Below are 24,383 nucleotides of genomic sequence, written 5' to 3'. Positions count from 1 at the left end.
GGCCTGATCTTGCATCTGAACAGTAGGCTAGCCTATATCTGATGTTTGATGGAATTTGTAGTAATTGTGTGTACAGAGTCAGGCCGTTAGAGGAGGATAGGAAAATCGAGAAAAGAGAGGGGGTGGCGTTTATAATAATGTTTCGGTCTTTATCCTGATACAATCGATGGGCCTGCATAATTAACCATTAGTAAAAGCAAAGACTGCAGTTTTCTAACTGAACAGCAGGGGACTCGTTTGAGAGCTTGAGAGTGTCGGTCCAGGCCTGTATGTATCCAGTATGTGTCCAGTAGGTCTCCCTGTCCCTTGTACAACAGACTAAACGAGCTGATACCAGAGAGTGGATACCAGGTCAGGATTAGCCATCATGATCAGATAGTGCGTCATTTTACAACGGACAAGCGAAGTACTACAGGAAGCATGGAGGTAATACAGTCACCCGTCTCCTTAGATATTGTGCAAGTCCCTATAAAGTGTAATTTGAATTCCGTGGGACAAATGGAGAGAATTCATCATCAGGGCTGTGATGCCAAAATGTTTTCTTCCGCTCAGTCCGACAAAGATTGGAATCCCATTTTCCCATCTAAGTCATCATATTCTTTGAACAAGCTGTAGGCTAGTAGTTTGCATAAGAAATAGCCTAGGCTACTCGAATCAGTCGTGCATGAAATTGCCCACCCTACTTGTGGACATGCAGTTGAAAATACAATTTCGTTGTTGTTGTGTAAAACATGCTGTAAATGTAGGATTGTAATGCACCGCTAACGTACTTTACTCATAAGCGTGGTAGGCTACTGTCCTCATGATGATATGGTCTGATCTGGGGGTTAAAGTCTACGGCTGCATAGGATATCTCTTTTACTTGTTCTCCAGATCAACCACTCCTTTGACAGTAAAATTGTAGCATGACATGACTGCTTCATGCATTCGATAAACTATTGTTATTGTAGAGCTTTTGTGTACATGTTGTAGTATATTGCGACTTTTTCCATCTTTGGATCCATTATCTATTCTGCATCATATTTTCACTTGATGCTAGATGCTAATAATCCCAGGAGATTCCACGATGCTGTTTGTAGGCTACACTTGAGTCAACATGTGGATACATCTTTCCACAGTGTTGACTATAGTAGTATCCTACCTGGATAATATAATAGCATCCTGCAGAGTTGTTGGGCGGGGCCCCACATTTAAGAAGTCACCTGTTTACCATAATATTTTACCGCTTAGCTCAGTTCTGAGGTTGCATCATTTTTGTTTCCAGTGTGCCAGGTGTATTCCAAAGACAATTGTCATAGAACCGTACAGCAGTAGCCTACAGAGAAAATGTCTGGTTTAGATCCATATCCAGATGGCAGAAGTACTCACTTCCCGTACTCAAGTAGAAGTACAAATACTTGTTATAAAAAAAAAATACTCTGGTAAAAGTACTTCTTTACTCAAGTAAAAGTAACAAAGTACAGGCTTGGAAATACTTTATACTTAAAGTATAAAAGTAAAAGTAGTCTTGTGAATGACAGCCATTTTTTATGCAACGTACCTTGACCACACATAACCTGTTGGACCATTTCTAGGCTTTAACCCCCAACATTGCACTGCCTACTTCAGAGGGCAGTGTGTTCTTTTGGCCTATACCATCAAATGTTAGACATCTTTAGAAAGTGAAGATCCTGTAGTTTTTTAGGAAGCACTGGCACAGAGTTACAGAATATTGTTGTTTTTTTCTGCCGGATAACAAGCATCTCTGAACTGACCACATTTCAGCCCGTCACTTGATGGTCTATTGATATGATTTTAGAAACACAAGTGAGCCCTAGCACCTTATCTTGCAAAGCTGTGTGAGAAAGTAGATCAATAGCCTATAGAATGAAAAATTAGTACTTTAGACCATTATTTGCCAAGGTATGCTCATGCGTTTTGTAATGCCCTATGGAAACTCCCCATAGGACTTTTGGTTACTCAAAATGCATACTGACAATAAAAGTATGCATTTCTGAGGTTTCTTGTAGATTATTTGGATTGTATGTCAGGTTCTGATATAGAATTACTACACTAAATGGAATAATTACACAAACGTCTCTATTTTTTCATTTTCTTTGTTGACTTCATGGGTGTGTATAAGATGGACTATACATCTGCACAACTAATATTGGATAACACAACATGAATAAATATTTAATTCCTATGGATTCCTGTGAATATTTCAAGACCAGGAATGTAGTGGTAAAATAAGAGGTGGGTAAACTATGAATTCTGTGATCACGGTAAGGTGGACTGCGCCATGCGGTATCAGATTTTTAGAAAAGGCATTCAGAACATGTTTGATGATGGTGGAGGTTATTGTCCAATGTTTATAGCACTACAAGTGGCATTAAATGGTTCATAGAGTGTTGATGAGTATACATATTGTTATTGTGAATAATACAGTGTGATTTTTAAATGTTAACAGTTGTAATTGGTGAATAAACTCTTTTAAGAGGTGGATATACTCTAATAAGAGGTGGATAAACTATTTCTGACATTTCAGAGGTGGGTAAACTGTGTTTAGCCTACTTGCATTTAGCCTCCACTACATCCCTGTTCAAGACCAATGCTGCATCTACTTATTGCTAAGGATATAGGCTACACTGCAGCTAGAGGTTAGGGAAGCATCAAAGGCGAGGATAGAAGGAGGTCATTTTTGACTAAATTTAATTGAGACATACTACTACGTCTGATGTGTATAAAGTTTCCACCAGTGGTGGTCGGTATTAGGCCTACTCTTAAAATGGCCACCAAAAGAGATGAGAATGAAGCATCCCTCTGGCTGTGAGAGTGGGATGTTCAACAGTGTTGTTTGAACAGTGTTGACAGTGGGATTTTCAGATGTGTTGTTCCATTGATTTTTCCCTCTGTCTGCTCAGGTGCAAAAGAGGCTGCTTAATTCAGTGGACAAGTGTGTGGACGAGGCTCTGTGTGGCATTGTACGCAGCGGTGGTTCTCTCACCTTGCTCCGTGGACACCGGGTGGTGTTGCGCTCTGACTTGGACAACCTTAAAGGGAAGGTGGCCCTGCTGTCAGGTGGTGGATCAGGCCACGAGCCCGCACATGCAGGTAACATGGTCATGATGGCAAAAGCAGATTGGCAGATAGCGGACCGCTGGTGGTATGTCGCCGGTGGTCGCTCTTTAAATTTAACTTGTCATGAATGTTAAAAAAAGTTAATAAAATGATATATGGAGTATAACTAAACAAATGAAAAAGATTATAGACCAATAGTGGAAAAATATTGTAGCTACATAAAAGGAGAAACTATTGCATTTACTGTACATAATTCAGACCTTTTACTTACTCAGTTGAAGCACCTTTGACAGCGACTATTCTATAAATGACCAAAGTAACATTGTGTCAGATGAGGGTGCTAGTGGTTTTATTTTTAATGTTTGAGAGATGATAAATTCATTACCTAGTTATAAATTAATGAATTTACTTAATTAATGTAAATGCACTGAATTGATATCAATACTCATTCAGTGATAATCAGTGATAATCTAAGTCTATAATATTAATGACTAAGTAGTATTTATGTATTAAATTCTTCTAAATCTATCCTCTTTACTGTATCCTTATACGTAAATTGTCAGGGATACTTCAGGACGCCTCTGCACAGGAAAATTGAGCAGCAAAATGCCATTTCACTGCATGTTTTACAAAGTATCTCTATGTATGTGACAAATAAAATCCTTGAATCTTAAGAAGACTTCCTTTTTGTCTGTTTAAGGGTACATCGGTGTTGGCATGCTCTCTGGGGCGGTGGCTGGGGGAGTGTTCGCCTCGCCCCCTCCTGCCAGCATCCTGGCGGCCATCTTGGCTCTGTGGCAGGGGGGTGCTGCCGCGGTGCTGCTGGTGGTGAAGAACTACACCGGCGACCGGCTCAACTTTGGCCTGGCCGCCGAACAGGCGCGGGCTCAGGGAGTACCGGTCGACATGGTGATCGTGGCAGATGACTGCGCTTTCAAACAGCCTGCCAAAGCCGGCAGGAGAGGCTTATGTGGTACAGTGTTCGTTCACAAGGTACCTTTCCTCTCATCATTGTCATGAAGCCTTTGCGATCATAGCACAGTCCCTGCCTCTTGTTTGTGATTAACTGAAAATAAGACACACAGTTAATTTCCTCCATCTCATATTCCCCCCTCAGCTGGCTGGGGCAATGGCAGAAGAAGGCTTGCCATTACACACTATTGTTTCCAGGGTGAATGAGGCAACAAAAGTCATCGGTATGTGTGATCATTTCTTAGCAGAATAAGGCAAATATAGATAGGAGTACTGTATTCGAGGTTACTGGATAATCTAGGTAACTTAAGGAATAACCACTGACCTTAAATTAGCCTATAGCATCAAGTGGAGTTGGAATTGCATGATGGAAGTTGTTTAACCATGTCTTAGTATTTTTTTTGTGACAAATACATGTATCTGAATGTAATTGACATAGAATTTGACATTATATTCCACTTTTGGAGCACTTTGATACTGTAACACAAGAAAATGTTGATTTGAAGATCCATGTACCGGTATATGTATTTTGTGCTAGTCTGTCTTAGGGCTGCACAATTATCGCAATCGCAATATGATCCAATGCAATTATCCAATCGCAAAAAATCTTGTCACATTTATGATTTTTATATTCATATCATCCTCCTTGACTGTGCCACTTCTGATTGGTGAGTATGCTTTGTGCGTGAGGAGCATAGCACTTCTGATTGGTGAGCTTCACAATCAATCAGGAGTGCTGAACTTCTCATTCACAAAGCATGCTCCCCAATCAGAAGTGGCACAACTTAGAGAGAGACATTCCAAAGAGACATTTGGAATATTGAACTGAATCAAGTCATTGACATTTAAAAATCATATCACAAATCACAATTGAAATCGCAATGTCTGTCAGAAAAATCACAATTAGATATCTTCCACAAATCGATCAGCCCTAGTCTGTCCACAAAAATAGAAATCAGTACGAAAGGAAGATAATCTACCTAAGGGGACATGATCCCCTGTGATAAATACACTGTGATCTTGAAACCTGTAAATGTATAATTAATTAATTATAATTAATAATTAACTGTAAATAATTTCTGCTTCTGGCCCGCAGGTACTCTTGGTGTGAGCCTCTCTCCTTGTAGTGTTCCAGGATGCCTCCCCTCCTTTCAGCTTCCAGCCGGAGAGATGGAACTGGGGTTAGGTGAGTGCAGCCCAAGCCGTCTATCTGGTGAAACAGGATTTGTAGTTCTAAAATGTGTAATTCCTTGATTTTGTAACAAACAAATGACAAATGATATGCTGCATTTACTGTTTTTCATAAACGACACAGTGTGCAGCACTGTAGTGGTCATAATCATTGTATATATATAATTTATATGAAATAAATAATGTGGGGCAGTTATACATAATTGTTGAAAATAACTAATGCTTTTTACAGGAATCCATGGTGAACCTGGAATAAAGAGGTCCAAGGTACCCATCATAATATGAAATCGCCATGTACTGGCTAGTAGTAATAAATAAATTAATGAATAAATGAAATGTCTTCCTGATAGAATGTTTGCCTAAGCACTGATTTCTTACTTGCAATAACTTGGATTGACCCATAGGTGGCCCCAGCAGATGAGGTGGTGAAGACCATGATAGACCACATGACTGATCCTAGCAGCCAGACCCATTTGGCAATGAAATCAGGTACACTGGTGCTGGTGACAGTCTTGTTTTAGGCAAAAATGGGAGGAGAGGTGCCTATGCATACTTGATTGTTTGTTTGTTTTCATGTTTGATCCAGGTGACAGCGTGGTGATATGTGTGAATAATCTCGGCGCTTTGTCTAGCCTGGAGATGGCAGTGGTCACCAGAGCTGCCATCAGTTCCCTTGGTAAGATTGACCAACAGGTGCAGAGGTTGTTCTTGTGTATAGAAAGCACTTTATATAGCAGTGCAGTATCACTATCATTCTACTTAGCAAATGGCTGTGCTACTTAGCAAATCACTTTATTGGCGACCACTTTTCTGGTTACAGAGGATCGTGGCATCATTGTTGCCAGAGTGATGTCAGGCTTGTTTATGACCTCACTGGAAATGGCAGGCATGTCACTGACCATCATGAAGTCAGACCAGGAGATCCTTAGGCTTTTTGGTAAGTTCACCCTGATTATTTCGACCATGTGGAATATAGGTATCGCGGTATACCACTGCATGCACCCATGGTAAAAATAATGGATGATTATCATAACATTTGCATAATACCAGTGTTGGAAAAAAAATGCAACCAAGCAGACACAAAGTAGCAGCCAAAGGAGAAAACACCTCAAACATGTCCTCATATCTTCTACAAATAGCAACAAAGTTTGAATAAATAACCTTTTGATGTAATGTCAACAAACATGTTCTCACATTTTCTACAAATAGCAACAGAATATGAATAAATAACCATTTTGGCGTAAGGCTGTCATCGCAATACTACATGGTGGATTCAGACTCGAATCCTACAGAATTCCACACATATCCCCTATAAAAGTCAGTATAACTAATAAAAGCAATGGTTGTGAAATACCATGAAACCATGATATTTTCTAAGATGGTTATCATAACATGAGCAACTGCAAAGTGGCAGCTTGTTCTGTGAACTTGTGTGGAACTTGTTCTGTGAAGATTCCTAAGATCTTAGAATCTTAAGATGACTTAGGGCCCAGGGCATTAGTTTTGCAGACTTTAAAAGCACACGGATCACACGAGACGCTTAACATTCAGTTATTTCTCAGAAACATTACTTAGTGTGTCTGTTAACTGTATGCATGTACTGTATATTTTCACCCACAGACACTCTTGCCTGCCATCTCCCTCTCAGTCTCTCCCTCCCACACTTAAAGAAGCTGTTTGATTTCCACCCTTGTTCCTCTTAGACGCTAAAACCTCAGCTCCAGCATGGCCTAACCTCAGCTCTGAACTTGTGAGCGGGCGTAAGTGGAGCGTTGAGCCCCCGCAGCAGACTGCATCCCATGAGGTCACATACAGTCCGGGTACGGAAACACAACGGAATCCCTCACCATACACTTCCTTCTCTCTATCTCCTATTCTATATATGATCATTACCACCGGAATAGGAATTGAGGTTCTTACCCATTCCAGTTCAAAAACCTGATCGTGTTTACTCTTCCACAATTTTCTTTACTTCAGTTACATTTAAGGCCGAGTAAGGCTTTATAATGTTTAAATGCTTAGTTGTATATTCAGTAGGCATCAGGTAACACTATTAGATGGCTTACAAATAGTTAATTCTTGTTAATTCGTGCATTACTGTAAAACGTTACCCAAACGTTACCCAAAGCGCCCACAGCATACGCTCTACTGTTTTCAGTTCTCCAATAGTCACTTACTCATGCAAGTATGAAGACTTCCTGTGTGAAAAACTATGTTCGTCACTTTATTTCTGCACCATATTATAAGCTCTTCTGTGTTACAGTAGTGTGCATCACTGTTTACGTAATTTAAGTCATTTGCATGGTGAAAAGAGTGTTTAATTGCATTGTGCCAGTGTTGGTGCTGAGTGAGTGTGTGATGGTGGTCGGTAGGCCCTCTGAGTGGCGTGATGCGGAAGGCCCTGGAGGCCGTGTGTGAGGCGCTGCTGCAGCACCAGGAGGAGCTCAACATGCTGGATCGCGCCGCTGGGGATGGAGACTGTGGAAATACCCATGCCTGTGCAGCTAAGGGTGTGACCTACGCGCACACACACACACACACAGACACATCACGCCCACATGCACAAATATGTGCACTCCAGCACACACACACACACACATACACATGCACGCACGCAAGCACACGCGCACACTCACACACACATCACGCCCACACACATACACGCACTCAAGCACATGCGCACACACACATCACGCCCACACACATACATGCAAACACACACACACACACACACACACACACACACACACACACACACACACCACACACACACACATACATGCAAACACACACACATATGCATACACACACACATCACGGCCACACACATACACGCACTCAAGCACATGCACACACACACATCACGCCCACACATACACACACACACACACACACACACACACACACACTCATGCCCACACACATCATGCCCACACACATACACATACTCAAGCACACTCACACACACATGTACACACACACACGCACGCCACACACACATACATGCAAACACACACACATATGCACACATGTACACACACACACACATATTCATAGAGAATACTGAATACCACGTCCCTCCCCTTCCTCACCCAGAAACACACACGCAGTTCAAACCACATACTTGTAAATCACCGAGAGATGAAACCATGAACTTCACTCCACTAAGAACGTTAGATTGCGGTTAAAGGAGATCACACTGCATATGCCAGATACAGTACATATGGTGGAAAGGGATCTGAAAAGTTTAACACATCTGATATGGAAAGAGTTTGATTTGTCCTGAAGGGTAACTGCTCTGAAAGTGTCCGGTCTTCATCACCGTTTTTTGATTCTTTTTTGTGTCTTCTTTCCTCACAGCCATTCAGGAGTGGCTTCTAGGCCACACGGTTCCTGGTTGTCCGGGGCAACTGCTTAGCGTTCTGGCAAGCTTGGTACAGGAAAGGATGGGTGGATCATCTGGAGCGGTGTGTGTTGTCTCTGATTGGTCAGTTCTATTAAGGCAGAGAGAATGTGTGTACCCCTTCTTTGTCAGTTGGAAGTATGTGTTCTAAAATGGCTAGATTTCAAGGCAGACAAAAGGCAAGGCAGTTTTATTTGTGTAGCGCATTTCATAAACAAGGCAGGTCAATGCGCAATACATCCTGCAGGAACAGAGAGCAGCAGATGAGTAATGAATAGAAGCATGAATAATAAAAGAAATAGCAGATCATACAGTTATACAGTTTCCTGTAAAAGCCAACGCAGCGGGTGCATGCTCAATGTTTGTTTTTGTTGTGTAGCTGTACAGTTATACAGTTTCCTGTAAAAGGCAGCGCAGCGGATGCATGCTCACTGTTTTTGTTTTTGTTTTGTAGTTGTACAGCCTCTTTCTGGCCGCTGCAGCACTGCCACTGATGGGACAGAGTGATGCTGCATCTTGGGCCAAAGCAATGCATTCTGGGACGGAGGCCATGAAGAGGTACATTGGGAATGTATTGTACACAGACCCTTTAATTAGCGTGACTGCTCAAGCACACATCATCTTTATCTGATCCAATTAATGTTAGTGACCCTGTTGATCAATTACACTTTGCATTTCTTTGCATCACTTTGCAAGTTCTACACTAAGTACTAAGGATTTATTCTCGAAAGGTCACTGAGTTGTTTCATGTTCAACATGACCTTCATAGCTTGATATTGTTGAAGTCCTATTTTATACTTTCTGTCATTTCTGTAATGGACAGGGGCTAAATCACATTATTTCATCCCTATTGTGGTCCTGCAGGTATGGAGGTGCAGAACCTGGCGACAGGACTATGGTAAGGCCGAGCTAAATCCTTTGTGGTTAATGTTGTACTGCTAATGAACTCCATGACATTTTAACCTGACTCCACCCCCCCCACCCCCCCTTTCCCTCTCTACAGCTAGATGCCCTTTGTCCTGCCGTGGAGGAATTGCAGAAGTTGTCGTCATCGCCTCCTACTGGTGTGATGGCGGTATTGCAGGCAGCCGTGGAGGTAAAATACAACTGTTGAAAAATCGGGAAATTAGTAGAAAAATGACTTGAAATAACTGCATGTGTTTTGATTGACAGAGAGCTAAGGCAGGAGCGGACTCCACAAAGAGCCTTTCTGCGCAGGCAGGGCGAGCCAGCTACATCGCCGCGGAACACCTGACTCAGCCTGACCCTGGTGCTGTAGCAGTAGCGGCCATTCTGAGAGCGGTGTATGAGGCCTTGTGTGGTGAATACCCATAAATAGATACAGTAAATGGCAACAACTACTTGAGATCCACTGAGAATAGAAGCATAGCTTGACTGCCATTACAAATCAAGTAATTAGACAAGATGAACATAGACAAATGTCAGTTATTGTTGGATTTCTTAACTCTCAGTAGCTCAAGTTTGTGGTATGCCTGAATGGATTATGTATTGATAATGTGAGGCTGCTACCTGTCTAGGGACCATTACTAAGATGAAATCAAGTATTACTTTATGCGTTTCTTCATTCTGTTTAATCTGCAAACTTTGCTGTAATTTGTGAATTTGTACATTGTAAAATGTACTAGATATATTACTCTAATGGTATTGCTATAGGTGACTACTGACTGGTAAAAGAACCAGTATAATCTTGCACTTTAATAATATAGAAATTGTCTTTTTTGAAATTAATTAATAAAGTATTTTATGAATTTTTCGATTTAACGCATTCTGTGAGTTCTTAGCAGGCGGCTTTTTGTTCATGAAATTAATTAGATGACTTATCAAGTCATAAAGTAGGTTTATTTGTCATTTCAACCATACAGTATACACTGTACACAGTAAAAAAAACGAAACAGTATGTTACCAGGACCATGGTGCTACATAGAAAACACAGTGCTGACAGGACAACATGAAGTGCACACACAGAGCATAACACACTTATTCATAAGTGGCTATAAATAGGTATATGCAGTGACACTTTTAAGTAGCAGGAAAAGAGAAAAAGTGACTGTCTTTCATGGTGACTATATCTGAGGCTGTTCAGTGTGTGTGTGTGTTCTCATTGCTGCTTGATATGCTCACTGAAGAAAAAACACTCCAAGTCATGAAGTATTTGAAATGTATGTATGACATAAATTATTTGAAATTTGGACTCCCGTCTATAATGAATGTAACAAATTGTATTAAACTGCACAATTGTGTTACAGTTGTGGAGTTGAAACGACACTTGAAAATCAGTTGTTTTTCTCTCACCCTTATTATCAGTTTCCCTTGGCAACCTTCTCTGAGCCTGATCTGAGGTGAAGGCCTATTATAGGGAGAAAGTGGGTCGGGTTAAGGAGTAAATGAACAAGTCAGGAAGTCAGTGAAGTCACCCTGCTGCTCAAAGACAACAGCTAAAACAGAGGATCACACTTGGTTTCGTTTCTCTTCAGTTTTTTCTCTCTCATAAGCCACACTCCTTACTTCCTGCCTTGTGTGGGTGTGTGTGTGTGTGTGTGTGTGTCTAAATGTGTGCGTGACAGCAGAAAGAAGCTCTATGACAGAATCCAACATGCTTACTTAATGGTCCGAGAGCTATAGCAACCAGGTACTGTGTTTACTTTGACTTTCTCCATGAACATTATCCTAATTTGTCTGTTGTGATTGCTGTTGTAACAAGTGTTGTGTGTATAAAGGGAAGATTATACAGGTTGGATTTTTGAATTTCATTTTTTTGTTCTTTGATTACCCAGCGGATCATGTGACATAACACAAGTAGATTAAATTGTATGAGAGAAATAAAAACGACATAAATAAATTGTAGGCCTACTTGTGTATAATTTGTTTTTTAGTCATGGACACCTGAAGTTACATAATTGACTGACTATCATCTGAGTCTGAACTATCAGCACGATCAGAAGGTATGTTACACAAGAAACCTTTTTCTGACTATATTTGCTGATTTTAGTGTTTCTTATTCTGAGTTGTATGTTTAGCAATTTAAACTATTATTTAATGTTAATGTATTGTTTAGGCCTACTTGTTTATTGTTATTATGTAAGTTACTTTGGATAAAAGCGTTTGTTAAGAAAACTGTAGCCATAATCTATTCCAATAGACAACATAAATTAAATCTTTTCCTCCAGATTACTGTCAGATTAACTCCATAAAGAAGTGTGCAGACCTGTTTAACAGTTTACATAAACTACAGCAGGAAATGAGCAGCTTTTAGAAACATTAAAGTAACAGGTTGTGCGGATGACAACATAACAGCACCTCGAGCAGTTCTGTATGTGTAGTTTTAAGTTTCATGTGGGATTATATCTCAGTCTTTTGTAGGACATCAGATCTATTCTTGTAATGAACTTTTCTCTTTCTTGTTTTTCTCTGTTTGGCTTTGTGTCCTTTTGTCTTTTTCTCTCTGTCTCTCTGTCTCTCGATGTCCCTTTGCCATGACCAGATGGAGTTTGCCTGTAGTCATGTTGTGTGCAACTGGACGTCTGGTACTATGGTAACAGGTGACCGCACACTACTTGAAACTGTTTCAGCCTGAAAAACATTTCTGATGACACTGGACACTCTTGGCATGGAATGTCTAACACTGAACGACCAACCTAAAGTCCCTAAAGTCACAAAGATCCTTGGGAGGGTTAAATGCAAAGTCCAGATGGCCACAACTAACCTACCACAACAACTATTAAACATGCAGGCTTTAGTTATCACCCACAGTAAATTGAAATACACTATTTTGAAATGTCAGTTGTGAAAAAGACCTTTGGAGTTTGGCAATATGGAAGTCCTGTTTCAGAAGCATTGGTGTGTAAGTCATGTTGACAGTTATTCTTCCGCTTCTACCTGTGTGGTCTCATATCAAAAGAGAAAGAAATGTAGTACATTTCAAAGTGGGTTGTGTCACAGTTCGTTTGTCCATACCAAGGTGTTATCAGTGGTGTGCTGACCTCTGTTCTGCAAAGCCATTTTGTTTCTGCAAACATATGTGACTTGGGTGTTTGTGGTCTGAGCTCGTCTTGTTTCGTGTTTGCACTTCAGGTCTTTCTTCCACATTGCCTGGCACTACACGTGACGCCAGCATCCCTGTTCCTCTCCCGAGAACACGCTCCATCAACGACCATGACTACGACAACCGTATCTCGGTCATTCCAAGACCAGGTAATATCCTTGTTCCCGTGCCTCCCTATGTAACTATACTATATGTATACTGTAACACCTTGTCTTGCTGAAATAGGCAAGCAATTAATGGCAATACTAAATGATAAAAAGCTTTTCAGAAAATAGAAAAGATAAAAGCTTTTCAGTTCCTATTTCTCATATGCTTGGACCATTTTAGAATTCCCCTTATTCTTTCTTATTGCTGGATGCTGAAGTACTGAAAGAGAAACTGTAAGTTGACGTCAGTTACTGCTAAAAGCGTGGACACCTTAAGTTCATTTGAATAATGAAGCACCCAGAGGGAACTACCAGCATGGTGCAGTTTTAACCAAATATGAGCAGCATTAGGAATGAAGGATTTCTTGTATAATGACTTTTTAGCCAGAGGCTCTCTGAACCTTCTTCCTGATTGTAATAGCTCAAAGGTTTGGTGGAGGGGGTGGGAGGCATAAGACCGCGAGGTCACCAAAGCTTGCAATTACTGTGCTCATCCATGTTGCTACTAGTGACGGTTTTAATGGACAGTCACACAGCTGTAGTTCTTTTCGTCCAGGAAAGGGTCCTAAAGGGTTCTTCCGAGAAGAATCGTGTGATGAGAGAATGCAAAATTATTTCATTTAATTTAATTGTTAATTTACCTGTTTATTTGTTCATTGTTTTCAAATGTTTGTGGAACTCCCTGTCCATGTTAAAATGTGAAGTCAGAGCTACTGTAATGCCAACAGCATTTCCAGAGCATCCTATTTCAGTGGTTTGATAATGCCAGGGTAGTGTTGATGAGGGGCATCTTCGTCACAAAAGCGTTTCGGATTCGAACGAATATGGTGTAGTGTAGACATTTTAGGAGTCAACTACCTCTTTAAGGGCCCCGAGGGCTTCACCACACATGGATACCTATACTGTAAAAATGACCCCCGTTTGACCCTGTTTCTGCCACAGCGCAGGCCTTGGCACCCCCACCTGTGCCCCCTCGCCTGTTTGATGCTCCAGCACCAAAACAGCCGCATGCCACCCCAGACCCGCCCCGAGTGCCCCCCCCAGTGCCCCCTCGAGGTAAGCCAGCCCTGTCCTTTAAGCTCACTTTCTTTCTCACTTTTCACACTTCTTTAAACTGATATCATAGTGTCATTGTGGTTAATGTTTTTGTAACAAATTGAAATGTTTGTTTGTGTGCGTGCGCGATTGTGTGCGTGTGTATATGTGTGTTTTATTTTATAATCACTCATATTGTTTTATAATTCTATGTGATTTTGGGTGGGTTGCACCAACAAGGAGTAAATTAATCTTGGTTTAGGCCCAATCAATGATTTGTAGATCAATTGAATTTAAACTCTTGTGCACCACTTAATTTTAAGCATGGTTTAACAAATCCACGATTAAAACCTTAACCTGTGATTAAGACATTGACCTGGATTAGTTAGGTTTATCCATTAAACCTAGTTTAAAGATAATCAGGTCACTACCGTGTTTAATTGCGTACATGATGCATGATTTGTTAATTTAATCTTATTATAGATTCCTTGTTGAATCGGTACGTCCTTCAAAATTCCTCATCATCATAAAACTCCATAGGGAAATCCATCTAATATAATGCAGCCATTCCAGAAACCACCTCAGCAGAGTTTAAAGCAATTGCGCAACAGAATTAAAATAAATTCAGGTTTATGTGAACATTTAAACCAAGATTAAAAGGATGGTGTAATTGTAAACCTGATTACCTTTAAACTAGGTTTAAAGTTCCGTGCAACTGGTTTAATGGATAACCCTTGATTTAATCCAGGTTAAAACTTAATCCCTGTTGGTGCAACCCACCCTTTATGTTTTTTATACATATAGTATGCTTTGGCAACACTTTCCCTATGAATCTTCATGCTAATAAAGCTTTTCTGAATTTGAATTTGTGTCTCCAAGACAATAAGCTGAATTTTCATTTCTCTAATCTCCAAGTCTCAAAGACTGTGTTAAAGACCTTATGTGAACTTTCAGAAGTAGAGTCAGTGCAGAGATGAGGTGCTGATAGGTGTTATGTGTCGTGTGCTCTCAGGCGTAGAGGGGAGTGGGGAGAGCCCCATTAAAGCCAATGTCAATGTGCTTTTACTCAACGTGGGGCAACTAGTAGACATCAGTAAAGGTATGGCCTCCCCCACACATTCACACTCTCACCTACACACATTCAAGATGGTGTCTCACATAAATTCTCCATGACAACACTCTTCGTGGTTTACTAAATACTTTTTAATTTGTTTTTGCAGCAAGTGGTATCCAGAGCAACCAAAAGCCAGTGTACTGCCACGCATGTAAAGCTGTCATGTCAACAGTTAGCTCCTTGCAAGGCCGACAGAATATAAATGTGAGTCCTTCCAAAGGACCTTCCTTTTCATGCTAATGTGTATTTGTGAGGGTTTTTTATTTATGTAATATAGTTTGTATACTGTAGCATTTTTTTAATTATTCATTGTTACCTCACTATTTTTCATAACACTCCTTCATAAAACTTCAATCTCAGCGGCTAGATTTAAGCATTTGCTGTGAAATATAAAACATAAAAACAAAAGCTATTCTCCTCTCTCTCTCTCCTTTTGTCTCCCCCATAAAAAGGTGTGGTGCTGTGAGTTCTGTGGGACAGAGAACCCACTCTCAGGCCCTGGGAACAAGCTCAGTCGCCAACCCCAGCTCCAGCGTCCCTGTCCTGGTCGGGACGTTATGTACGTGCACGAAGAACTGGATGCAGATTATGAGAACCTGGAGGACATGCTAGTGGTGTTCTGCGTGGATGTTTCTGGAAGCATGAGCGTCACCTCAGAGGTCAATGTCATCCGGGCTTCCTTGATTTGCTGAAATCACGTCTCCAGCGTCTTTATATATCAACCCCTCTCTTCTTTTCATTTTTGTAGACCTCACCTGGAAATGCCATGAGGTCTCCTACATATGTATCACGACTACAGGTGAGTTTTACAACTTCAGGGTGCCTGGCATCAATAAGGACAGATCAGCTAAATCAGCCTTTAGTTTATAGTTTATATATCATCTTATACATCATCCATGCCCCATTGATATTACTCATGAGTGACCATGTCATTATGATATACACGAGGTGTGAAAACTTTACAGACCATGTACAGCTTTCTTGTTGACGACCTCAGTGACTGTGCTGTTTTCTTGTGACAGAGCTGTTTGGTTCCTCATTTTTTAACCACTGGTCCTCTGAAACCTTGTTATAATTGCCACTAAGGCAGACAAAACTAAGGAGTCTCTTTATTAAACATGTTTTTTTTTTTTTTTAACTATCAATTGATTTCATAACCAAAGATGTAATCATAACCAACCAAAGTGTGCAACCTCTACTGATGTCCGCAGGGTGTTCAGGATGCCCTTCATAAGGCTTTATCGTCCCTGCTCCAGAAATCTCCACGTCGGAGAGTTGCTCTGGTTACATTTAACAATGAGGTAAATGGAAGGACTGGCTTTTATATCTCAGAGGAGCTTTTGTGATAAAACAGCATTTCTTTGGAAATCTTTGATCTTATGTCTTTGGTGGCCTATGCTCTGAAAATATCATGACTTTTGCCCGGTTTAATGTGACTCATAGTTTCCCTCTGTGACCTCCTCACTCATTGATGCACCTGAAATCTGAAAAATGTGAGAAGCAGGATGTTCTTTCAACGGTTACTAACACCTACTTTCCCGACAAAGCTCTTTTGTATATTTTTTGCTGACCTACGTTTGTACATTTTGTTGTAGAACAGGGTTAAGCATAATACATTTTGCCCGACTTCTAGAATGGAGAGCAAGACCAGCAAGTCAAGCAATACAACAAATATGATCGCCCACGACAAAAAAACATTTAGATGGGCTATTTTTAACTAATTATTCTGTAATTATTCTGACTTTCATTCATTCCTTGTGTCTTCGTGATCATAATAAAGAATATATCTGATTTGCTTGTTGAAATCGTAAGTAAAAACACGTTGTCTGTATATTTCAGGTGACTGTGTACGGCGATGGTACAGGTGTTCCACTCACGATAAGAGACTGGGCACTTCTGGACTATGACCATCTACGGGAACAAGGAGAGACATTCTCTACCCCACACTGCATCGCCGAGAGCCTCCTGTTCCTCACCAAGAGGGTGAAAGAGTGAGTTTGTCTTCCTGCCAGCAGAGACATCTGCTGACTGTCTGGCTGCCCCAAAGCTATGTCTTGTATTGCTGCCTTTTCTTAATCTGGGATTTTTTTTCTTTGCATTGAGAATTTTACCGTAGAAAATATGAAGAGTTCAGATGCAAAAGCCTCTAAACACCGCCTCTGTCAAAAATGAGATAACGATGGTGAGTGAATGCTCTCCACACATAGTATACATTAATCAAATAATGTTTTTCGCAAATAATACCACTCTCGTCCTGTTCTGAAATATCGATTTGTAGGCAAAAACCTATAGGAGCCTGATATAAAAATGTTTAAAAGTTTAAAAAGATTTTAAATTTAAAAGAAAAGCGGTGAGACGGATTTAGAGGGTTTTGCATCTGAACTCTTCTTATGAATGTGAGCTTACTGACAGCAGAGCTGTGGTAACGATAGATAGATAGATAGATAGATAGATAGATAGATAGATAGATACTTTATTGATCCCCAGGGGAAATTCAAGACATAATGGAGTGAATGTTGCACTTATCTCCTGTTTTGCCCCCAGACTGAGAGAGGGTGGAGCCACGGCGCTGGGCCCTGCTGCCCTTCTCTCTGTAGCAATGGCCGCACAGTACCCTGGGTCAAAGGTCAGTGTTGCTGTGACTGTGACCAATTTTTGCCTGAAGAAGACCTAGCAGGGTCGAAACGTTGCCTTTGTACATTAAATATGGGAGTCTAAAGCAGTGTTGCGGACATTATTTTTTTTTTCACTGAAGTACGTTTTTTTGTCCTGTACCTGCCAGAAGGTGGGATGTGCACACAATAACTCTTTTTTTGAACTATACCCAATAGACCCTTTGAAACGTGCATTCCTAAGGCATTTCTGGTGCCACAGAAAACAACATTGAGCTAATGACAACTTAGGGACAAAAAAAGTTTTAAAGTCAACATTTTTTAAAGCATTATAATAAAAGTCCAACTCATTTTCATTTAATTTCTTATCTGCGTTTGTTTTCAACATTTGAACCAGAAACCATCTAGAACAGATCAAAAGGGCCTTTATCAGCATACAATCATCAAGTGGTTATGAGAAAAGCATGACAATGTTTTCCCTAATGCAGGTGATTATCTGTACAGACGGATGCGCTAACATTGGGTTAGGTCAGCTGGAGCAAGAGCAAGGCCATAGCGCAGCCCCTTCACCCTACTTCTACACCCAGCTAGCAAACTATGCCACTGAAAAGGGGTAAGTGAGTACAGCGCACACTCTTCTCTTTTTAGAAAGTTTCCACAAATGGCTTCTATAAATTTTTTTTAATACAGGAAAAACTGAAATAGCTATAAAATTATAAAAAATAACTGTTTTGAAACTTAGTGCCTCTACCAATCTATCCAGATACAAATCTGCCTACACAGAACTTTCTGAGAACTTTGTCCGTATATAATGGAACTTCCTAATGATATGTCCATCTGTAGGGTGATTGTATCAGTGATGACATTTGAAGGCGAGGATTGCCGCCTTGCAGAGGTGGGCAGGCTGGCAGATCTGACCGGGGGAAGGGTGAGTCACTCTTTCCTGTAGACACACTTCTGTCTGAGGAGTCTCGTTATTGTGGGAAGTCTTGTTTGTTTGAAGTTATCAGCTTCTGTTGTGTAGGCTGTAGTAGGCTAGGAGACTGTATTTACGAAAAAAAAGAAGCTGATCTCATCATCAGTGGAAAGTCCACCATCTGTTTCAAGGTGACCACTTCGTGCAAACATCCTGAACGCTGCCAATCAGATTAGCTTTGCCATGCTTGACCGTTTACCTGAGGTGTTTTTGACTGGTCTAAATTGCTGCAACAGTGGTCTTGATAGAATCGCTTCACAGACAAAAATAGGCTAAGAGGCAAACAACAATGAAACAAAACTCAGCGAGACAGATGTGGTATGTGATTTTTTTGTTGGTGATGTGTGTGTCTATATGTGTGGCGTGTGATTTCTTTGTTAGTGATGAGTGTGTCTATATGTGTGGCGTGTGCATGAGTGTGTCTACATGTGTTGGTGATGAGTGTGTCTATATGTGTGGGTGATGAGTGTGTCTATATGTGTGGTGTGTGCATGAGTGTGTCTATATGTGTGGCGTGTGCATGAGTGTGTCTATATGTGTGGGTGATGAGTGTGTCTATATGTGTGGTGTGTGCATGAGTGTGTCTATATGTGTGGCGTGTGCATGAGTGTGTCTGTATGTGTTCCGTGTGCATGAGTGTACATTTATATGTGTCTGAGTCCACATGGAAGCACTTGATAAAACTTCTACATTCTTGTCTCTGTCTAGATCAACATTGTCAACATTGGCACTGTGGCTACAGAAATTCAGTCTGCTTTAGCAGACAATGTCATGGCAACTGGGGTCATGGCAACACTATTGGCACCTGATGGCGTGTACGCTTCCTTCTTTCTTATGAATTAAAATTATTTTTCTAGTAGTAAGATTCTCTTATCTCATGGTTACTGTGGTTTCTATTAATGTTGTGGCTTTAGCCTGTTAATGTCTCCCTCCCTCCCTCTCTCTCTCTCTCTCTCTCTCTCTCCCTCTCTCTCTCTCTGATGTAGGTATTTCCCCTTTGAAGATGATGATGCGCACAAACTGGTGAGAGAGATTGGAAATGTGACTGAAGGCTTAGAGATCACATTCCAGTTTGCTGTGAAACCGGACAAAGTGGAAAGTGAGTAACCTGATTCAGATACAGTAATAGTTCAGTGTTCCATTTGATCATCGTGGAAAGTTGCTTTCGACCACTGGCACTTCCTGTGTTTTATGTCCTAGTGCAGGAAGTGAACCCCTCCAGTACGTGTAGAGGTGTGAGAAACGTGACCACTGTTGAAAACCATTCAAGATGATTTGTGACTGTACGGCATGCTTCTATGCAATGCCATCTCATTGACTAAAGGAAAGACAGAAATGTAAAATGTGTACATGTTCATTACCTACATATAGAATGTATCTCAGCGTCTGTTCTCGGATATCAGTGATTTGTGCTTCATGTACAGGTGCAACTCAAATTAGAATATAGTGGAAAAGCCCTGCACAGACTAAGATATTAAATGCTCAGGAAAACATTGTCGGCATTTTGACTTAATTAGCTGATTAGAATCCAGAAATGGAGCTAATTATAATATTTAATTCATGCCTGTCAGCAACTGCTACTAGGGCTGCATGATTTGGCGAAAATATCAGTTCAAATATCAGTTTATCAATTTCCGTGCCCCTCACGCACTATGCACACCCACCAACTAGAAGTGGCACATTTAAGGAGGATGACATGAATATAAAAGTCAGAAATGTGACAAAATGAACTGTGCACGATTATTTGTAGCTTTTGCGATCAGGTAATTGCTTTGGCTCATATTGCGATACTTGGCTCTGACTGCTGCTGCAGAATCGTGTCTGAATTGAAGCGTGATTCTGTAGTTGTGGCGAGGTGATGGTCAGTTCTGTGTGTCCTCTGTAGGTTTTCAGAGGAGGGACAGGATTCCCTTCCAGCTGCAGCTGGACTTCAGGACTCGCGACCTGCAGAGGGTCACCCGAGTCATCACTCAGCAGAGACGGGTGACGACCAGCAGGTAACGTAACCTCTACACACCTCCCTGGTAACGTAACCTCTACACACCTCCCTGGTAACATAACCTCTACATATCTCCCTGGTAACGTAACCTCTACATATCTCGCTGGTAACGTACACTCTACATATCTCCCTGCTGGTAACGTAACCTTTACACATCTCCCTGCCTCAACAAGCGCTTAACCAGTACAGAGCTCCAGGCAACAGTAAGACAATGCTACACAGCACACAATAGCAGTCATGAACATACACTACTTCCTTATACAGCACCACAACCCACAACACAGGCTAGTGGTATACAGCAGAGAGCCCACATACCACTTTAACATTACAGTGCACTGTGCAAGTCCGAGGCACACTGTTACAACCCAGGCTTGTATGGGCAGCAAACATGAAAGGCCACCCCATACAAAAATGTGATATATGGCAATATATGTAAATCACATATATTATGTATATGTCAATGTATGCTTCACACATATAAGTCACATATATACACATACATGTCAAATATATTTCAAAATATAGCAAAATTGGCCGTTTTTATATATGTCACATATATTTTCCCAGATATACAAATATATTACAAATATATGTTAGTTGTAGTTACTCGTATGGGCAGCAAACATGAAAGGCCACGCCAACACCAGATGCATTTCCACCTGTACACTTACAACCAGAAGCCCTATCATATTCCCTAAAGACATTTTCTCTTTTCATCAGTACATTTGTGTGTTGAAATGTCATCATGCGTTGGTGTCCCTCCTCTGGTCTTTGTGTCTATGTAGCTGGGTGTGGGCGGGCAGTCTGAACATGGGCGTGCTCGGAGTTCACTGTGCACAGCTGTGTGCCAGACTCACTATGGAGGGAAGAGTGCTGGAGGCTCAGAATCAACTGCGCGCCCAGCAGGACTTGCTCAAAGACATCAGGTGTGCGTGTGCGTGTGTGTGTGTGTGTGAGAGAGAGAGAGAGAGAGAGAGAGAGAGAGAGAGAGAGGGAGAGAGAGGGAGAGAGAGAGAGTGTGTGTGTGTGTGTGAGAGAGAGAGAGAGAGAGAGAGAGAGAGAGGAGAGAGAGAGAGAGAGAGAGAGAGTGTGTGTGTGTGTGTGTGTGTGTGTGTGTGTGTCTGACCTAATGAATTCCATAGTTCTGTGAGTTGTACTTACAGTATGTGTACTGTTGTCCCAGTCAGCAGAAGCCGAGTCCTAGAGAGGAGAGTGTGTATGGCAACTGGATCAGCACCATGAGCATGATCTGTGAGGACCTCACAGACAACAAGGTCAGGAGACACACGTAGCCCTGTGATGGAACCTGCAAATAAAACAGCAGATTACTGATTTATTTATCAGCGTTTATTTGATAGGGACAGATGCAGTGTTCTAGCCTGGGAACACCCAGACCTTCACAATTGTACAATTGGGAGTGGGTCTGGAAAAGGTTAATTGACTTACGACTTAGCAATCTTGTAAACGAAGGTTTTAAATGCAGTTGTTTACTCAGTTCCAAAGAAATACACTTCCATGCCGGATTAGCGATTGTATTTGCGTGCCAGTGTTTTAGGGACATTGGAAATGGGCAGGATGGACCTGCAGAGCAAATGCCAAATTTGCCGAAAGTTCGTATGTGTATTCCCAGTCTAACCGTATACATAGACAAACTGAAAAAAGCTATCTGATGCTAGTATCTTAGTGTTTATAGCTAATGCTAATTTACAACACTTGTCCCTAGAACAAATAAAGACAGAAATTGATGAGGATTTTTTTTTTTAAGATTATGCTTTGGATACCTAATCAATGACTTGAAACAATGATCATGTAAAATATGAATGATAGTACTATAGATCATTTTTATATAGGGTAGGAGTTAGTGCCACGAAACTGCACAGAGCAAAAATATGATACTTTATAAATGTGCCTTTTGTAAAGCTGTTAGAATACCACAGGTTTGGAAGCACTGCCTTCCTGAGTAACACAGGTTGAATGTTACTGAGGTGATAATCATCTGTTACAGGAGAGTAGAGAGACCAAAGCTGACCATGTCCTGCCATCCTCTCCAGTCACGGTCAGTCCAGTAAAGACAAAGACTCATATTCACATTTATTTTCTCTATGTACAATACTAGGAATACTCGTTGTAACCACAAGCACAAATAAACACTTGCATCAGAGCAAAGGCCTATAACAGGCCCTACTTCTTCAAGGTCTGCTTCTCGTAAGACCTGATGCTTGATCATGATAATTGATGCTAGTAGCCCTAACAGCTGGGCATGCTTAATCTAGCACTTACCTTTTTCACTATCCTGACTACCCCTCTTCTCCCTCCCTTGACTTCACTTGAACTCTTAAGATATTTTATGCGAGCAGCACTTATTGCTGCACTAACAATATCCTAGTGGCACTGTACTCGTTTTTTGTACCTTGGTTTTTGTAAGTCACTTTGGTTAAAAGCTAAAGACTAAATGTAAATGTAAACGTGAGTGCTTGAGGAGACCCACATGACTCACACCACTTGTTGTCCAGCCTCAGGAGCTCTCAGACGAAGCTGCTAAAGTGGTTTATCAAATGAAGAGGGCGAAAAGTGTCAGAAGTCTAAAGAAACCAGAAGCAAGGAAGAGCTGATCAAACAAGCCCACAAAGAATCCAGCCACGCCAACAAGCCATGGCACTGAGGACTCGAGAAGATCAGCCCTTAAAGACATTTCAGCTGTTGCCAGGATATGATTCACGTGACCAATGGGCAGAGGATGTAATTTGTAAATGTCCTGCGTTGGTCCAGCTTGCTGTAATTATGGAATAGCATTGTCAAGTTGTGGATATGATGTTTTGGAGTGGACCATGCTAAGTGATGAAACTGTGAAGTTTAAAGCAGCACTAAAGAAGATTTGCTCTCAGGGTCCCCCTACAGTTGAGAAGCACAATGATAAATGAACTTGTTAATGTAATAAATGTGCTTTTTTGTAACAACATAAAAACATAACTCAGATACAACATAGAGGAAATGCATGGACAGCACAGTCTGTAGAAGGAAAGCTCCAAATTCCTGTAAGTAGCCTATCTATTTGCACTCTACAGTCTCGAAGGCTGTTCTGTTGGTGATTTTTGTTGCCCACAAAGGTTGCTTTGTTGGTGATTTTGTTTTTTATGGTACACAGGCTAGGTTGTTGATTGGCCACTGAGGCCCCTACCTAAAGCACTAGGAATTGTTGTGCAAAGTATGAAAATATTTTCAGACTTACAGTAATGATATAGTTCTGGAGTAACCGTGACAAAATGTATAATTCTTTGTTTCAGGGTCTCTCTCATGCATTTATTTGCATTGCCTGAAATGTGCAATAATGCACCTGGAACGGAAGCACATTGAATGCAGTTTTGCTTTCAGGCTTATATTAATTTTAGGTCTTATCTTTTTACAAAATAAACCAAGCACATTTAGTGTCATGAGCAAACCAAGTGTTTCGTCTTTATCTAACAGCTGGAGCTACAGTATGTTAGAACTGGGTCATTAGCAACACGACTCTGACTCCCCTCTGCTTACACAGTCACAGTCCTGAGGACGTCACAGCTCATCTCCGACACACAAACACACACACACACACACACACACAAACACACACACACACACACACACACATTGGGGATTGGGGGGGGGGAGCACCCAAGAGCAACAGGGGTAAGGAAAAACTCCCTTACCAAGGAAGAAACCTTGGGCAGATCCACGGCTCAAGGGGCTAACCCAACTGCCAGGGGTCTTGGTGTGTGTGTTGGGGGGGATGACAAGGGATATGGGATAGTGTGCTGTGTATGTGGGGAGAGGGCAGT

The 24,383-nt window shown here is 41.2% G+C and overlaps 2 protein-coding genes across 3 annotated transcripts; both read left to right on the top strand.

The window, feature by feature from the left end:
- The first annotated feature begins 315 nt into the window (after positions 1 to 315).
- tkfc (triokinase/FMN cyclase) lies at positions 316 to 10,408 on the top strand. Its single transcript, XM_042071025.1, has 16 exons — positions 316 to 426; positions 2,904 to 3,093; positions 3,761 to 4,053; positions 4,178 to 4,256; positions 5,129 to 5,218; positions 5,456 to 5,490; positions 5,628 to 5,712; positions 5,810 to 5,899; positions 6,044 to 6,160; positions 6,927 to 7,043; positions 7,596 to 7,733; positions 8,584 to 8,690; positions 9,081 to 9,184; positions 9,491 to 9,524; positions 9,630 to 9,722; positions 9,800 to 10,408. The coding sequence occupies exons 1-16, from the start codon at positions 421 to 423 to the stop codon at positions 9,959 to 9,961; spliced, it is 1,740 nt and encodes a 579-aa protein (XP_041926959.1). The 5' UTR covers positions 316 to 420; the 3' UTR covers positions 9,962 to 10,408.
- A 644-nt stretch (positions 10,409 to 11,052) lies between these two features.
- si:dkey-9k7.3 (circularly permutated Ras protein 1) lies at positions 11,053 to 24,010 on the top strand. Of its 2 annotated transcripts, XM_042070473.1 has the most exons (21): positions 11,056 to 11,276; positions 11,521 to 11,589; positions 12,129 to 12,186; positions 12,719 to 12,838; positions 13,778 to 13,891; positions 14,883 to 14,969; positions 15,091 to 15,188; positions 15,437 to 15,643; positions 15,733 to 15,783; positions 16,196 to 16,285; positions 16,824 to 16,975; positions 17,529 to 17,610; positions 18,085 to 18,209; positions 18,440 to 18,524; positions 19,281 to 19,387; positions 19,559 to 19,671; positions 20,458 to 20,569; positions 21,357 to 21,497; positions 21,755 to 21,845; positions 22,577 to 22,627; positions 23,085 to 24,010. In XM_042070473.1, exons 3-21 carry the CDS (start codon positions 12,129 to 12,131, stop codon positions 23,181 to 23,183), a joined length of 1,983 nt encoding a protein of 660 aa, XP_041926407.1. In that variant the 5' UTR covers positions 11,056 to 11,276; positions 11,521 to 11,589; the 3' UTR covers positions 23,184 to 24,010. The 2 variants fall into 2 exon arrangements, with proteins under 2 accessions (XP_041926408.1, XP_041926407.1); XM_042070474.1 differs by lacking the exon at positions 22,577 to 22,627 and having other exon boundaries at positions 11,053 to 11,276.
- Positions 24,011 to 24,383: the final 373 nt, after the last annotated feature.

This window comes from Alosa sapidissima, chromosome 18 (assembly GCF_018492685.1).
Source record: "Alosa sapidissima isolate fAloSap1 chromosome 18, fAloSap1.pri, whole genome shotgun sequence".
Taxonomy (NCBI): domain Eukaryota; kingdom Metazoa; phylum Chordata; class Actinopteri; order Clupeiformes; family Clupeidae; genus Alosa; species Alosa sapidissima.
The sequence above is the reverse complement of the archived record's forward strand: the minus strand, read 5'-3'. Positions and strand labels throughout refer to the sequence as shown.

Excerpts from the sequence above, each read along its gene's own strand:
- si:dkey-9k7.3 (XM_042070473.1), top strand. The coding sequence starts at position 12,129 with ATGGAGTTTGCCTGTAGTCATGTTGTGTGCAACTGGACGTCTGGTACT. Across the intron at positions 12,187-12,718 it reads GTCTGGTACTATGGTAACAG|GTCTTTCTTCCACATTGCCT; the intron begins GTGACCGCACAC and ends TTTGCACTTCAG. Across the intron at positions 16,976-17,528 it reads CTCACCAAGAGGGTGAAAGA|ACTGAGAGAGGGTGGAGCCA; the intron begins GTGAGTTTGTCT and ends TTTTGCCCCCAG.
- tkfc (XM_042071025.1), top strand. Across the intron at positions 4,054-4,177 it reads GTACAGTGTTCGTTCACAAG|CTGGCTGGGGCAATGGCAGA; the intron begins GTACCTTTCCTC and ends TTCCCCCCTCAG. Across the intron at positions 4,257-5,128 it reads TGAGGCAACAAAAGTCATCG|GTACTCTTGGTGTGAGCCTC; the intron begins GTATGTGTGATC and ends TCTGGCCCGCAG.